The 15,204-nt window shown below is 36.8% G+C and overlaps 1 protein-coding gene across 1 annotated transcript in view; it reads right to left on the reverse strand.

Moving 5' to 3' along the window:
• Positions 1 to 3,661: 3,661 nt before the first annotated feature.
• Positions 3,662 to 15,204, reverse strand: part of ABCA5 (ATP binding cassette subfamily A member 5) — a 75,510-nt gene continuing 63,967 nt past the window's right edge. Inside the window, exons 29-39 of the mRNA XM_023244816.2 lie at positions 14,732 to 14,858; positions 14,304 to 14,421; positions 14,116 to 14,207; positions 12,939 to 13,114; positions 12,048 to 12,123; positions 11,828 to 11,922; positions 10,732 to 10,851; positions 9,450 to 9,599; positions 8,989 to 9,068; positions 7,853 to 7,908; positions 3,662 to 7,342 (exon numbers count right to left, since the gene is read on the reverse strand). Coding sequence (XP_023100584.2) covers positions 7,235 to 7,342; positions 7,853 to 7,908; positions 8,989 to 9,068; positions 9,450 to 9,599; positions 10,732 to 10,851; positions 11,828 to 11,922; positions 12,048 to 12,123; positions 12,939 to 13,114; positions 14,116 to 14,207; positions 14,304 to 14,421; positions 14,732 to 14,858 — 1,198 coding nt within the window. The 3' untranslated portion in view covers positions 3,662 to 7,234. The remainder of the gene's footprint in view (positions 7,343 to 7,852; positions 7,909 to 8,988; positions 9,069 to 9,449; positions 9,600 to 10,731; positions 10,852 to 11,827; positions 11,923 to 12,047; positions 12,124 to 12,938; positions 13,115 to 14,115; positions 14,208 to 14,303; positions 14,422 to 14,731; positions 14,859 to 15,204) is intronic.

Below are 15,204 nucleotides of genomic sequence, written 5' to 3' on the forward strand. Positions count from 1 at the left end.
TTTTGTGGCTCCTTAAAAGGAACAAAAGGAGGGATTTTACAATCCAGCCTCGGTCTCTGTCTAGCACACACTTCCTGTCCTTTCTAACCTTTGGCTGCTCTGCCTTCTTCCATTTGACGAATGGCCAGGGCTGTCCTCTAGCTCACCTTTCACTTCTTGTTCTTTGTTCAGACATCTTGAGTCCTGCGGTCTCCTCACTATCTCCCAAAGGAACCAGCAGAGGGATGACCACTGGCCTCAGTAGAGTTCAGCCTCAGACTTCCCAGTGCCTTGCTGCCTCCAACTTGGACTGTCCTTTGGCCATTGCACTGGGTCTGGGGAAACTCCCCTTCGGCACAGCCCCCTGCTGCCATCTGGCGGCCAGAGGGGTTCAGCAGTTCAGGATTTCGCAGCTTGTTTTGTGCTGCTCTCAGCAGGCACACCTGGCGGGATTAGAAACTGTGTTTCATGGCCTCTGGAGGGAGGGAGTGGGTGGGGGTGGGGGTGGGGGACTGGACCTGAATTGTAAAATTTGAGATAAAATGGTTTTGAATTGAAAAAACCCTCAGCATTGCCACATTTCCAACGTGAGATTCATTCTTCCCCAGCTCAGAGCTCTGCGTTTAAATTGCAAATTGTTACCTAAATTCACTTTCCGTTAGACTAAAATGACCAAGAAACTTTCGGTGGCTTTTTATACAACTCAGTTCTCATCTTTTTTCTCTCAGTGGTCTGCTGGATGGGCTTTTTATCTTCAACTGCACGAGGGTCAAGACCAGACCCTGGGTTTGCATCTTATATACACAACATATAACAATGTATATGATTCTAATGGCCATAAGTCAAATAGAACTTTAACAGTTCTAACCTTGTAGTTCAAAATGTAAGCAAAGCTATACTGACATGAGGATCTGCCATTCTGTCTTCATAGATTTCTATGTTCACCTAATATTCATTATGTAGGCCTGAAAATAGGGATGGCCCCCTAAAATAAAGTCCTAAACTGGGAACTTATTAAGAAGTAGGCTAAGAATAGCAGATAAAGACCTTAACACGTACTAAGAAAAATCACAAAATAATCAAAATCAAAGATTAACTCAAAATAGCACGGAGTGAAAACTTCATATATGCACAAAGACCTTAAGAATAAGTCTGCAGATAGTGTATCAAATTCTGAATGCTTATTTCACTTTTTACTTATTTTTGAGAGAGAGTGCGAGTGAGCGAGGGGCAGAGAGAGAGGGAGAGTGAGAATCAACCCCACCAACACCTTGAATGTGGACTTCTGGCCTCCAGAACTGTTGAGAATAAATTTCCGTTGTTTTAAACATCTCAATTTGTGGCACTTTGTCATGGTAGCCTTAGGAAACAAATACTATGCATTAGAATAGTTCTTATCCAAGCCAAGGAAATGTGTGAGTTATGCCAGCTCTCCTATTCCAATTATATATTCAGAGACTAGAGACATCAACACCAGACGGACCTACAGATTAGGAGACTATGAACTAGATCTAGGCCAGGATTTTATGGATTACTTGGCCCTCCAGTGCCTCCCAACTATGCCACAGGTGCCGTGATGCTTTGGGTCTCTGTGTCAACTTCTATCTTGTAGCCAATACACCTTAAAATATTTGAGCACTCCCCCTTTTCCAGTGTAGTTTGTAGTTACCCGGATTAATGGCCACAGATCCCTCTGGAGATCTAAGGGGATAGATACCATGTACACTTGCCATGATATTGCCACCTGGGTGCCCAGTAGTGTCGTGACTGCTGGCCGACCATCAGCTCCCAGGACAGCCTCCACTAACTTCAGAACAACGCTGGTGTGCCCCTCACCAGCACATTCCCTGTTGCTTTCAGTTTCACCCTCTACCATGTTCTTCAGTCTCGTAAACCTACTCAAGCATGCCCAGTTTTCTGAATCTTTTCACTCCTTTTCCATCACGTACCAGAGCTTCTTAACATTTATATGATCGTATGGGCCACTGCTTTTTTTAACATTTCTAGGAGCTATCTTAGCAGCATGTTCACCCCGCCTGGGGTTCTTGCCAGGGAGTCAAAAACGCTGCATGCCCCAACAGTGCTCCCAAGTAGTCTTTCTTATCTAACTTTACGTTCAGCACCACTCCATCAAGTATCCTCAGAATCCAATCCAATGTATGCTCTCCTAGCTCCTGTGGGTGTATGTGGCCAAGTACTATGGCTCCCGTGTGGCACTGCCCCTTTCTCCTCTCAGCAAGCCCAGCACAATCTGGCCAAGTAATTTTATGACTTAACCTTGTCGGTTGTAGTCAACAAAAAGAAAATATCAACTACATAATAATTACACAGGAAGAATAGTTGGGTGAAAAAACATTACTAGCCAATACATAAACAAGAGAATTAGCATTCAGCATCTTCTCTTACAACTATGTGAAAGACTTCATATTAACAGGTAAAAACTGGATAAATGGATCCAAAATAATGATGTCATCCTGTTAGTAAAGAACTACAAACCAAAAGGGAAAATAAAATGGCAACCCGAGTGAGGGATTCATTTAGCTAGTCTCTGAGAAGGGCACAGTACAGTCACAACATGGAACTTGAAAAATCCTATTATGAATTTCAGAGAAAACTAACGATAAAACTTAAGTGACATCTTATCTTAGAAAAAAATATTGGGTAGCAAAAACCTGAAACTTAGGGCACAGTTGAAAACTCAAGGTCAAAGCCTGAACATAAACAAAGGGCCACCTGGCCAGTTGCCGGCTTACTCTTTGAAGGTAGATCCAGATTTTATGCTCATACTAGCATTTAGTTGACTTCTAAATGGATAGCCCGTTATCCGTTCCAATCATTAAATGAGTAACCTAACCAGCATCCACATCTTAATTTCAAGTTATCAAGAGGTGAACTTTGGTGCCCTGAGACAGCCCTTTTATTGGTAAATGTGTAACCCTGGGCAGACACATGTAGAGATGGTGGAAAAAAAAATTACAAGTTATTGTGTTGATACTTTTTCGAATCCTGCATTTATTTATGTACGTGGGGGAACAAACCTAATCATGTGGTTTTGTGTATAGTGTCCATTTTTAAGATGCTTGAAATTAAGTTTATTTGCTTAATTTTAAAAAAGGCGATTAATTCGATTTGCAAGCTTAGGTTCTTGGGAAGAAGTTGTCCATTACATTTAAAATCTTGTCTGTGTTTGGGAGAACCAAAGTTATTCAAAAATTCTTAGGAAACTGATAAATATGTAAGTAGTGTCAAGTATGTGGGAATAACTCAGTCTGTTCAATGTAATAAAACATAAGTGAAAGTGATTGCCTTGTATTTTTACAAAATAGGTTTGAGACAAAAAGATCTACAAGAATACCTAGTTTACACTTAAAATATGAATGTGAACTGAGGCGCCTGGGTGGCTCAATTGGTTAAGCGTCCAACTCTTAATCTCAGCTCAGGTCATGATCTCAAGGTTTTGTGAGTTCGAGCCTGTCAGGCTCTGTACCAACAGCACAGAGCCTGCTTGGGATTCTCTCTTCCTCTCTCTCTCTCTCTGCCCCTCCCCAGCTCACATACACACTCTCTCTCAAACATCAAAAAAATATATGAATGTGAATTAAAACACAAGTAACTATCAATCTTCCTTCTGTACTTGAAAACTCCCAACAGATACTAAAAAAATAATTACTAACAACTTTAGTGCCAGTTTTTTTCCTTCATTTTTAATGAGTCGCTCATTCATTTATCAACACTAAATGACAAAAAATCCATTTTAGTATACAAAATGAAAGGTTACCTTAAATTTTCAGTTCTTAAAGCTTATTATTGATAGTATTTATTTTTCTTAAAGAGTAGCACTGAGAATTACATATATCACATCATGAATAAAAAATAAGTAAACTTTTACCTTATAAGAATAGCTGATATAAAAATTATTCACCTGAGAATAAATTCTTTCATTGTATGTAACACGTTCTTTCAGGAGAGAAAATGAAAAGTTGGTATTAGCAACATTAAAAATACATTAAGGATAAGCATTCCTATTTTGCAAAAATTAATGCCTACTTAGGTATTATAAGAAAATACAGTATAGTTTCATCAAATTCATAGTACAACCAGAATAAAATGTATGACCAACAGAACAACAATAAAAACAAGGACAACACTGACCCTAAGTAGACTTAATTGTGCTCCGATGAAAGTGTTAGTACCACTAGCAAAGCATTTGTGCTATTATATTATATGGGTATTGATCTTCCTCTACCGGACTGTATGACCTTACAGGGCCAAAATGGATGGTCATCCTTGTATCCAAAGAACCCACTGGCTTGAAAGACAGTCACTAAAATGTCTGTTGAATTAAATTACTCTAAAAATATTTTAATGATTAAAATTTAAGTACTGACTTAAGGCAGTTTGTGCCCATTTAAAAGAAAAATGTTAAAGAAAACCTACGGCTTTTGTTGTTCTCTACTGAAAACTGGAAAAAAAAAAAATCAAGAGCCCACAAAGTGAAACATAAAATACACTCATTGTAATGTTTTCACTGCTACCATCTGTTTAGTCCCTAACAGCTGCACACAGAGGTTTGCCTTATTAGTCGGAAAACAGAGTCACTCAGTGAAGTCCAGGGTTTACTTTAACATTTTATTGTAGATGGAAAGTATAAACTAGGTGATGCTGTTTTACCCAAATTTTGCCTAATGTATGTATTTATGCGCATGTGTTATTGGTATAGGAAAAAAATTTAGATCAGTAATTTAAGAATGTTCAAAAACACGAACGGTACACTAGAAAGAAAAACAGACTTCCTATTTAACTTTCTGTCTCCTTTTCTTCACCCCACTTGCCCTGGCTTTCCTAAATATTAGTTAAATTCTACTTCTGGAATTTAAATAAAAACTTTAAAAAAATTATACTTTTGAATAGGGAAGATTTTACTACTGTGAAAAAGGGAAAACACTCCTACAAATAATTTAATTCATAACCAAAATATATTCACTCTGTGTAAAAAGTAAAAAATTAATTCGTGTCTTTTTGAGAAAATGCTTACAAGCGCACAACAGTAAAGTAACCGAACAAACGTAACAGATAAGAACTTGATTACAACTACTCAGCATAACCTCACCTCTCATTTTCCTTTCCATCAGTCACATATTCACAGATGCGAAGCAAACACGACGAAATCAGTGTGCAGAAGGAGGTAATGCTCTATGTTGGCCACACTCCTTAAAATTACACACTTTACTCAGTAGGGTCAGGTTCCAAGAAACTACCTTTTCAGTGACTGTCCTGGCAAACTGCAGATTGTTCTGTCTCTTGCATGGAGTTGAAGTGCTCCAGGCAACACGTAGCTACAAAAACATACCCCCAATAAAGAAGACCCTGGGTATTTATATCAACACTAGATACGAAAGGTATCTCCCCAAATTTACGGCACCATTTAGCGATGACTTGCTGAGAAAATGAAACGTGCTATTTATTATCCACAAAAATAAAGATCTTCTTTCCAACGTGTGTTGAGCTGTATTCATCATGCAGGACTAAAGTTCAGTAAAAGTTACAACTTTTACTAAAGATGCAAAAGTGAGATCCTCAGGTGAAGAATCCAAACGCTCGGTATTATGAGGCAAGTGGCTGTCAGTTCCTGATAGAACATTAGAAGCTGGTGCCGACTAAATCTTACGCGGAGAGATAACTTCGTCGTGGGTTGTAAAATCCAAGCAGAGATCGTGAGACAGCCCATTGAGATCAGCGACAAGACCTCAGAGATAGCTTGAAACGCAGGCATCTTTAGGAATGTGTGCAGCCAAATAGTAGGTAAAGTATCAGTCACGCACCTTGTGCTGAGAAAGGAACACTATTTTAAATCAGCTGCTAGAGCCTAAAACCACAGATGTCTTATGACACAGGAGTGTTAAAAGCTGATTAAGTTTACCTAAGTAAATAATTAATATTATTTCATTAAAGGGTCTGGCTATTTAAAGTAACTCAGTACCAAATTCTTCTGTCATGGCTGTTGATTTTTAAGATTCTCTGTAATGCAATAGTCATACTCCCAATACATTTTTAAAATGTATTTAATACTTTCATTCATCTGGTTGAAACAGAATATCAGCTAGTATTATTTATACTATATTATACCTAGAGTCCACACATGAGTTCTACAAGGAAGTATTTCCAAGATTATATCGACAATAACCTTACTTCAACTGATACAGTGAAATTCTGGTTTCTCATTAAAGTAAATTATGTATAGTTTGCTTCTAATCCTTAACTTAATCCCCCAAAGTTTATTTATCTCCCACCAAAGTGGGAGAATCTGAGGTGAGGTACTAAATAAATCTATACAGATACACTTTAAAACTCTATAAAGGTTCAAATAATAAAGTTTACCAACAAAAATGATTACCCAACAAATTATTTTATTCTATAATAAAATAAAATGTGCCCTTTGAGAGAAAGCGGACCAAAAAATTTATATATGCCATGAGGGGTGCAGGAAAAGGTATGGCTGATTCTTCCAACTGTACAGATGATGTCGTTTCTAACTGGCATCAGTCTATTACATAATAAAATTCTAGACACAGCCTTCTTTTAATTACAATGAAAACCACTGGGAATTTTATTGTAAGCATTCAAATACCTGAAGCCCGGTGTCTAACATCACCTAATAGAACGAGGTCTCATTTCCTTCAGATGGTGGATGAGTGCCACCTAGTGGAAGGCCCCTCTATCTGCGTGGAGACTGCCAATTGTTTACTTAGCTTCCTGGGATGCCAACTTCCACTCAAAGTTTCTTTAGAAATTAAAAAGGAGAAGCAAGGAACTTCTGCTTTGTATCTTCTTTTTTGTGAATCATTTATGCATTAGTTTTTTACTTAGACTGGGATACTATATACTTACAGAAAAAGAGGGTATTAATTTAAAAATAAAGATAACTTACAAATAAAATTATTCTATCACTATTTCTTTAAATCATAAATTTAGAAGCACTGTTTTTTGAAAGGTAAAAAAGTAAATATCCAACCTCACATACAGACTGCAGTTCAACAGACTTCGTGTACAAACATGCAATTTCAATAATTTATGCACAAGTTTTATTTGAAGAAAAGCAAAGCACACAACCACAGCATTTCAATTAAGGAACTCAGGAAAATCTCAAGTGCTCCCATGGTTCTTCAGTCACCATTCAAATAATACACCCTTAAACCAAAGTTAAAAATAAAGTAAACAAGAAATAAATTCAGTAAGCAGACTGAACGATACATATTCAAAATACTACTCTGTCTTCCTGTGTTCTTTCCCACCACAGTGTGCTGTTTAAAGTTCCACAACTATTATCTTCTTCCTCTTGTTCTTTAGTGAGTTCTACAAAAACCTAAACGAAAGTAAATAAATGAATATGGTATTCTGTATCACAATCATCTCAAAGAATTGTTTAATTAAATCAGAAACAGTATAAGGCTACATCCAAATACATTAACCATTCAAGATCAAGAGATATATTGGTATATTACTTAAGCAGAATAACCTCCATTAATCACCTACAGAGATGAATGCTATGAGGACTAATAGATATTTTTGATTAATATATGGAAACGGCACTGTCATGAAAAATAATTTATAAATATTTAAGCAATGTAACTATAGATATAGGAAATACCATCAACAACACTCATTTTCTTCACAGAAGAAAAAATATTGAGCTGTTCAAAATAAGCAGATGGAGAACCTAGAGTTTTTTGAAATTATACAGTTTAGGTCTACCGTGTAATAATTTTGTCTCTGGCTCACACGCACCCTCCCCCTCTCCAATATAAATGTAAACAATTAGATATTAGACACTTTCTTCTATAAAAGAATTTTTAAAAATTTAACTTCATAGTACCTGTTCCAGTGTTGCTTGAGAAAAGCTATATTCTTCAATGGCAAAAGTATGTTTAGCTATTAAAATATGAAAATAGTATTTTACTGATTAACATTTTAAAATAAAAACGGCAGTTACTACTAGGTGGTTAACCACCCGTTTAAAAAAATTTTTTTTCTGTCATCAACTCATTTAAATTTGAAGCTGCCAAAATACGTTCCTTTTCTCTCTGGTCTCCTCAGGCCCCCAGCTGGCCCACAGCCCGAAGCACCACACCTGCGAGGTGACCTGCCTCCCTCACCTGCCTCTTCTAAGCAGCTCCCTCCGGTTTACCCCGCCTTCTCCCTCACTATGCCTTTTCTCAGGCCTGCTCTGGAGCCCTGCTCTCTGGGCGCCCTGGGAACCTTTCGTTCCCCAATTTCCATCACAGCCTGTTCTGAACTTCGTGAACTAGACTCCGGTCACTGTTCCTATGTCCACATACTTTCTAATAGTTATTTCAGATCCTCTTGCAATCTGATCTACTACCAAATTTTCTGGTTTTCTTACTCATTCCTGTCGTGGAATTCTCCCCAAGCAGTACAGAGGTGGTTTCATAGTTTATACATTCCATAAAACAACCTGTACACGAATACCTGCCCCATCCAGGAGTTCACCTCTCTCCACTTGCTACCAGGATAGCTTCTTCCTACCGAGCACTTATTTTTAAAAATGTCAAGTTTCAACAAGCTTCATTAAAGCTTTTAGGAATGTCCACATTCCTGCGCTATGAATTTTCCTCTCCTGTCTCCTGTTGCCACTGAAGCCTTGCTACCATTGCTACTTCTAAGGCCTGATACAAAGTGAGAATTCAGTGAACTCCATGCTCCCACTTCTGGAATGAACCACTGAGTGCTAATTAAGCTAAACTTTCTCACAGATGCAATGTGAAAAACTGTAGTGATGTCGACTAAAACAGTAAAAGATTTACACTACGATATAGCTGATGTACCAAACCTCTACAGTGTTAGCATTTACCTACATCTTAGATTAAACTAATAAAGGGTTATCTTTTTATTTACAATGGCTTCTATAATAAGCAGTCCCAATTTGCAAACTTTGTAAGTAAAATTCTTTTATGATTTGAAAGCTACCTTGCAATGTTTTTCAAATCTTACCTTCTTCCAGCTTAGAAAAAGACTGTGCAAGGGATGGAACATCTTCCTTAGGAATCTTATAAGCCAAAATAGAAGAAAAACTGAAAACAGATAAAATATAGAAAAATTTAAAAATGACGACTAATATGTTCTAAAGTTCAAGTTCTTTAAAGGGCAAAATCAAACTCCAATGTTATTTTGATGCATATTTAGATAAACACTGTTTTAAATCTTAAAATATTTCCATGCAAAACAACTCTTTTATTACCACTGATATGAGAACTTCAAAAAGTTTAAATATTATTGAAAATTGCAAGATCTAATACTAAATTAGATATAAAATTGCAGTCATCACACTGCATGAATTCACTACTGGTGATAATAACAGACTTTTTTTTTTCCTAATCCTTAATACAATAGTCAAGTTTTAAAGATTATTTATTGCTCTACAAAACAAACAAACAAATTTTAAAAATCTTTACCTCTCCTGACGGCTTGCATTTGGGAAAATATACTGAATTTCTCTTTGAAGGCGGTCTACTTCTAGGTTTTCCACCCATTCCTTTAACTTAATTTCCAAAAAGTAGCCTTTTCCAAATTTACTCTTCAGATGCTGGACGGTCCCAATACACCTATAGTTATTTTTAAAAGAAAACTCGGACTTAAGATGACTTGACAGTTTCAAAGTATGATTTCTCACTTAAAGGATGATTTAAATTAAATGTTTATAATGGAATACTTTTAGATTTATAGACAAGTTGCAAATATAATACAGTCTCCATACACCCCTCATCCAGTTTCAATTTCCTTAATATTATGATCTTGTATTACCATGGCACATTTGTCAAAATTAAGAAACCAATATTGGTTAATACTACTATTAACTTTATATTTGATTTTATTTGGATTTCACCCGTTTTTCCACTCATGTCCTTTTTTCTGTTCTAGGATCTATCCAGGATACACACTGCACTTAGTTATCATGTCTCCTTAGACCCCACTGGTCTGTGACTTTCTTAATCTTTCCTTCTTTTTCACCTTTGACAGTTTTGAGATTGGTCAAGTGTTTTGGTAGAATGCCTCTCAACTGGGAATAGTCTGATGATTTTTCTCAGAATTAGACAGGAGTTACGGGTTTTTGGAGAAAATGCCGAGGAGCAGGAGTACCTTTCTTACCACATCATATCAGGGGTACATGATTGCCACGTGACACTGCTCTACTGGGTGGTTACCACCATCCCCTTCCCGCACGTTAGAAGAGACTGGTTAGATCACACTACTCTTGGGAGGTGGAAGACTGAGATCCGCTTCCTGGAGGGGGCAGTATCTCCATATACTGTTTAGAATCTTTTTGTAAGGAAAATTTGCTCTCCTCCCACATTAATTCATTTATTCAGCCACTTATTTATAGGAGTATCAACATGAATTATAAATGTATTTATGTATTTAATATTTTTATAAGTATATTTATTTATACTTTGGGTTACAACCCAATACAATGCCTAGCAATCTTTTAAAATAACAGATATCACGCATGAAAAATAACACTCCAAGTTGCTGAATCATTAAGCCAATTACATATGTAAAGTAGTCATTTTTTGGAAATAAACCAACATATTTTCAAGTAATTCTACAGAAAGCTAACTGATTCAAAAACTCAAATAAGGATACTTTTTTTGGCATTTACATTTATTATTGTAAGTTTCTGAAACGGTTATTCAAAATCTACCCCCCACCCAAATGGCATGCGCTTCAGACATTTACCGTAACTGCCCAGATACCATGATAGCCACTCGGTCACAGACAGCCTCTGCTTCCTCCATATAATGAGTGGTCAGAATAGCAGCCCGCTTTTTGTTTTTAAATGCAGTTCGAATTGCTCGCCTATAAAACATAAGTAAAATAAACAGAGAAAAGCAACTGAATGCTAATGAAAATCCAACTCTCTGGTTAATTAGAATTTATCAAGTATCAACTGCTGCAGTTAATATACACTGCCCAACTACGATTCTTCTAATTTATTTTCCTTTATTTTGGAAAGTTTGACAAATAAACAGAAACTCCATGATTTCAAATATTTCTCTGCATTAAAAAATAAATTATAAAATTTGATGCTTTTTCACATTTTAACAAAAATTGCCATAGAATCATAGGGAAAACTTAATATGCATCTCTACACCAAACCTCACATTTTATAGACATGGAAATCTAGGCTCAAAAAGTTGGCCAACTAATTAGCACCATGAATTCCTAAGAGTTCCAACATAAATTCAAGCCAATGTTATTATGAGAATTATAATTTATATGTTAAATGACTAGGAAAAAAATCTCTTAAAGGCTATTCAGAAAGCAGTACTCTTTATTTGAATAATTACCCATATACTCATTTTTGTTCTGGAATAAAATATTACTAATATTTCATGAGAGTATGAAGTATGATAAAGTTTAAAAGTTCATGGGATTCTCCAGAAATCAAAATATTCAATTTTTAATTATCATTTTGCCATTTGCATAGGATTTTAACTCAGTGTGAATATGTATATATAAATAACACAAAACCATTAATTATAATAAAGTATTCTTTTACTCCAAAGTATGATACAGTATAATGCGTCCCCAGTGTCTTTATTAGTTTTCTTTATTTTTGAGAGGCAGAGAGAGAGAGACAGAGCGTGAGTGGGGGAGGGGCAGAGAGAGAGGGAGACACAGAATCCGAAGCAGCCTCCAGGCTCTGAGCACAGAGCCCAACGCGGGGCCAAACTCACAAACTGTGAGATCATGACCTGAGCTGAAGTCAGATGCTTAACCAACCGAGCCACCCAGACGCCCCTGTCCCGAGTGTCTCTAATGTCATACTCACCACATGTGCTGTTTGGCTTTAGGGTCCATACCCGTAGATGGTTCATCTAGCAGAGTAATGGGAGGGTTCCCCAGCATACTCAGGGCAAAACACAACTAGATAGAAAGGAAAGAGGGGGAGGGGGACTAATAAGCCTTCACATAAGAAATTTGATCAAGACAGTATCAGGCTCTAAACTGATCAATAAAACATACACATATCTGTTGTTCAATAAAAGTACCTTTCGCTTGATTCCTGCAGGTAGTTTCTTTACAGTTTTCTGAAGATGCTCTTTTAAATCAAGTGCATTCGTTATCCTGCAAAATAGGTAATACAAAATGAGTGTATTATCAGTCATTGTTTGTGATCATTCACAGTCTTTTTTCTAGAACACTCAGTTGAAGGGGTGCCTGAGTGGCTCAGGAGGTTGAGCATCTGGTTCTTGATTCAAGTGATGATTTCACAGTTTGTGGGATCAAGCCCCACATCCGGCTCTGCTTGGGATTCTTTCTCTCCCTAGCTCTCTGCCCCTCCCCCACTCATGTGCATGCACACACACACATGTGTTCTCTCAAACACAGATAAACATTAAAAACAAACAAACAAAAAGAACACTCAGCTGAAGCTTACTATATAATTAGACCTCTAATTTACATCATTTTAAACAAATTACTATCTTGACAAAAAGGTTCACTTTAAAATCAGTTTTGGGGCATCTAGGTAGCTCAGTTGCTTAAACATCTAACTTTGGCTCAGGTCACGATCTCACAGTTCGTGAATTTAAGCCCCACATCAAGCTCTCTGCTATCAGCACAGAGCCCGCTTGGATCCTCTGTCCCCCTCTCTCTGCCTTCCCCCATTTGTGCATGAATGTGCTTTCTCTCAAAATAAACATTAAAAAAATCTAATTAAAATAAGTTTCATGACATTTATAGGCACATTCATTCTGTAATGAGAAACAGAAAAATTACCTTTTTATTTTCATAACTATCATAATTCTGTAAAGAATATATGAAAAAGTAATGACCATTTTCAATGAAAAGTATGATCCACAAAAATGTCTTTAAAAATTAAACTTTTAAAATGTGAACTGTACACCTTTCTCTGGGTAATAAAAAGTTTCCAATTTTACCGATTTATGATTTCTTTCACGTCACTCGTGCTCATTCCTTTTACAGCTCCGTAAATTTCAAAATGTTCCTGCAATGTAATGTCTGGCCACAGTGGGTTTATCTGAGGACAGTATCCCATATACTTAATGGAATCATCATCTTCAGTTGGGTCTGAAGAATAATCTCCTAGAAATACCTACAGAAATACAAACCAATTTTAAATAACTTTTTGCTTAATTTACATTGTAAAGGAATTGGTAGGTGAATTAATTCAAACTCCTTCCTAGAATCAAGGTAATAGTAAGTCAAATTTTTATTCCTTCTGATGGCGAAAGGACATACATAGCTAGGTCAGAGTTCAGTGACATGGCCCAATAGGGCGATTAGCTTGACTGATGGGGTACCTGGGTGACTCAGTCAGTTATGCGTCCGACTTCGGCTCAGGTCATGATTTCACAGTTTGTGACTTCGAGCTCCGCATCAGGCTCTGTGCTGAGAGCTCAGAGCCTGGAGCCTGCTTCAGATTCTATGTCCCCTTTTCTCTCTGACCCTCCCCCACTTGTGCTCTGTCTCTGTCTCTCAAAAATAAATAAATGTAAAAAAAAAATTAAAAAGAAGCAGGAATGTGGCTTGATTGAAAAGGTAGACTCCAATTGTAACTAGGATGATCAAGGGACCTCACTGGAAGGTGACCTCTGAGCCATGGAGGTAAGCAAATTTCACTGTTTGGATTTCTTCTGGGTAAGGAATACCCAATATAAGGAACCGCTAGAGCAAAAACCCAAAGAAAAGGGTATGCCTGGCATTTTCCAGGAAATCAATGGGCCAGAGCAGAAGACAGGATCAGACAGTACTGTGGTTTCCACAAAGTGGTGATAGGCTACAATCAAAGGCTAACTGATGGAAGGGTCAATATTAGCTCCTAAATCTCCTGAAGTTAGTAAGATGGCCTTCCACTAAATTGGTGGACAAATCCCCCACGCAAGTAATAATCATAAAAGCAAAAATAACGTCTGTGCGTGTATCTGCATGTGTGAAAATTTTACGTTATTTTCAAAGATAACCAAAAATAATATAATTTGATCAAGTTATATTAAAAAATTACTACTAAAAACATAGATCCTAGTCTGTCATTAAGAAACTTACTGTAATCAAAAACGTAAATCATAGCATCTCCCACACCCTCATATACCGTACCTGGCCTGAAGTTGGTTCAATGTCACCAACCAGAATATTGATAATTGTGCTTTTGCCTGCACCGTTTGGACCCAGTAGCCCCAAGATCTCTCCTAAAGAAATTGAAAGAAAAATCATTATGTGTAAGTCAGACTAAAAATCGAAATTACTCTTCTGGAAAAATTACTAAAGAAAAAACAAATACCAACCTTTTTTCACACAGAAAGAGACATATTTAGTTGCTACTTTCTTTACTTTTCTTGTAAGAAGAAAATCTTTCTTGTCATCATATTCTTTATGCAAACAGCTGACCATAATGGCTGGTTTCTAATAAGGGAAATAGGATTTAAAAAAAGAATAACGTATCAGATACTTATCAAGAAATGACAGGCTGTCCACAATTCATGTCCACGTATCGTAAGAACTATAGTTGCTAATAAGGGGCATTATATAAGTAAATACCCATTTCTGACTAAAATATGGACTTATTCAAAAGTAAGTAGACAAAAGTATTTTTTCAAAGCAAAGACTTTTTTTCATATAGATTCATATGAAAAGTACTCTTCAGGTTAATTCCTACACAAGAGAAACTGATCACTGCACATTTAGTAAGACTTGGCGATACAGACTGAATTACCTCCTCACAACACTGGCAACTCATTAGCTCTTTGACCTTCAGTCTTTCAGCTTTGACATCTTCATCTTCATCCTCATTGTTTGGTGGTTCTGGAGACTTCCTATTTTTGGACTTTGTTGAAAGGGTCCTAAACACATACAGACAGTGGTTTTCCAAATAATTAAAATAGCAAGACATTCCAGCACTCCATGGAGAAAAGACTGAAAAAATATACCAACATGAGATGAGTGGTTCTCTCTGAAAGGTGAAGTCACAGAACTAGTTTCACTCACTGAAACCGTCTGGATGATGTCGTCTAAACTCATTCATTTCCTCAACAATATTATTTATGATCAGTATGTGTCAGGCACTATTTCACACAAAGATAAAGAAACTAAAAAAAGGATGTATCCATCCCTCGAAGATTTTACAGCCTGGCTGTAAATGACATGACCCGGGCAGAGCAGACGTGGAGGGCTGAATTCAGAACTCAT

This window comes from Felis catus, chromosome E1 (assembly GCF_018350175.1).
Source record: "Felis catus isolate Fca126 chromosome E1, F.catus_Fca126_mat1.0, whole genome shotgun sequence".
Lineage (NCBI taxonomy): Eukaryota > Metazoa > Chordata > Mammalia > Carnivora > Felidae > Felis > Felis catus.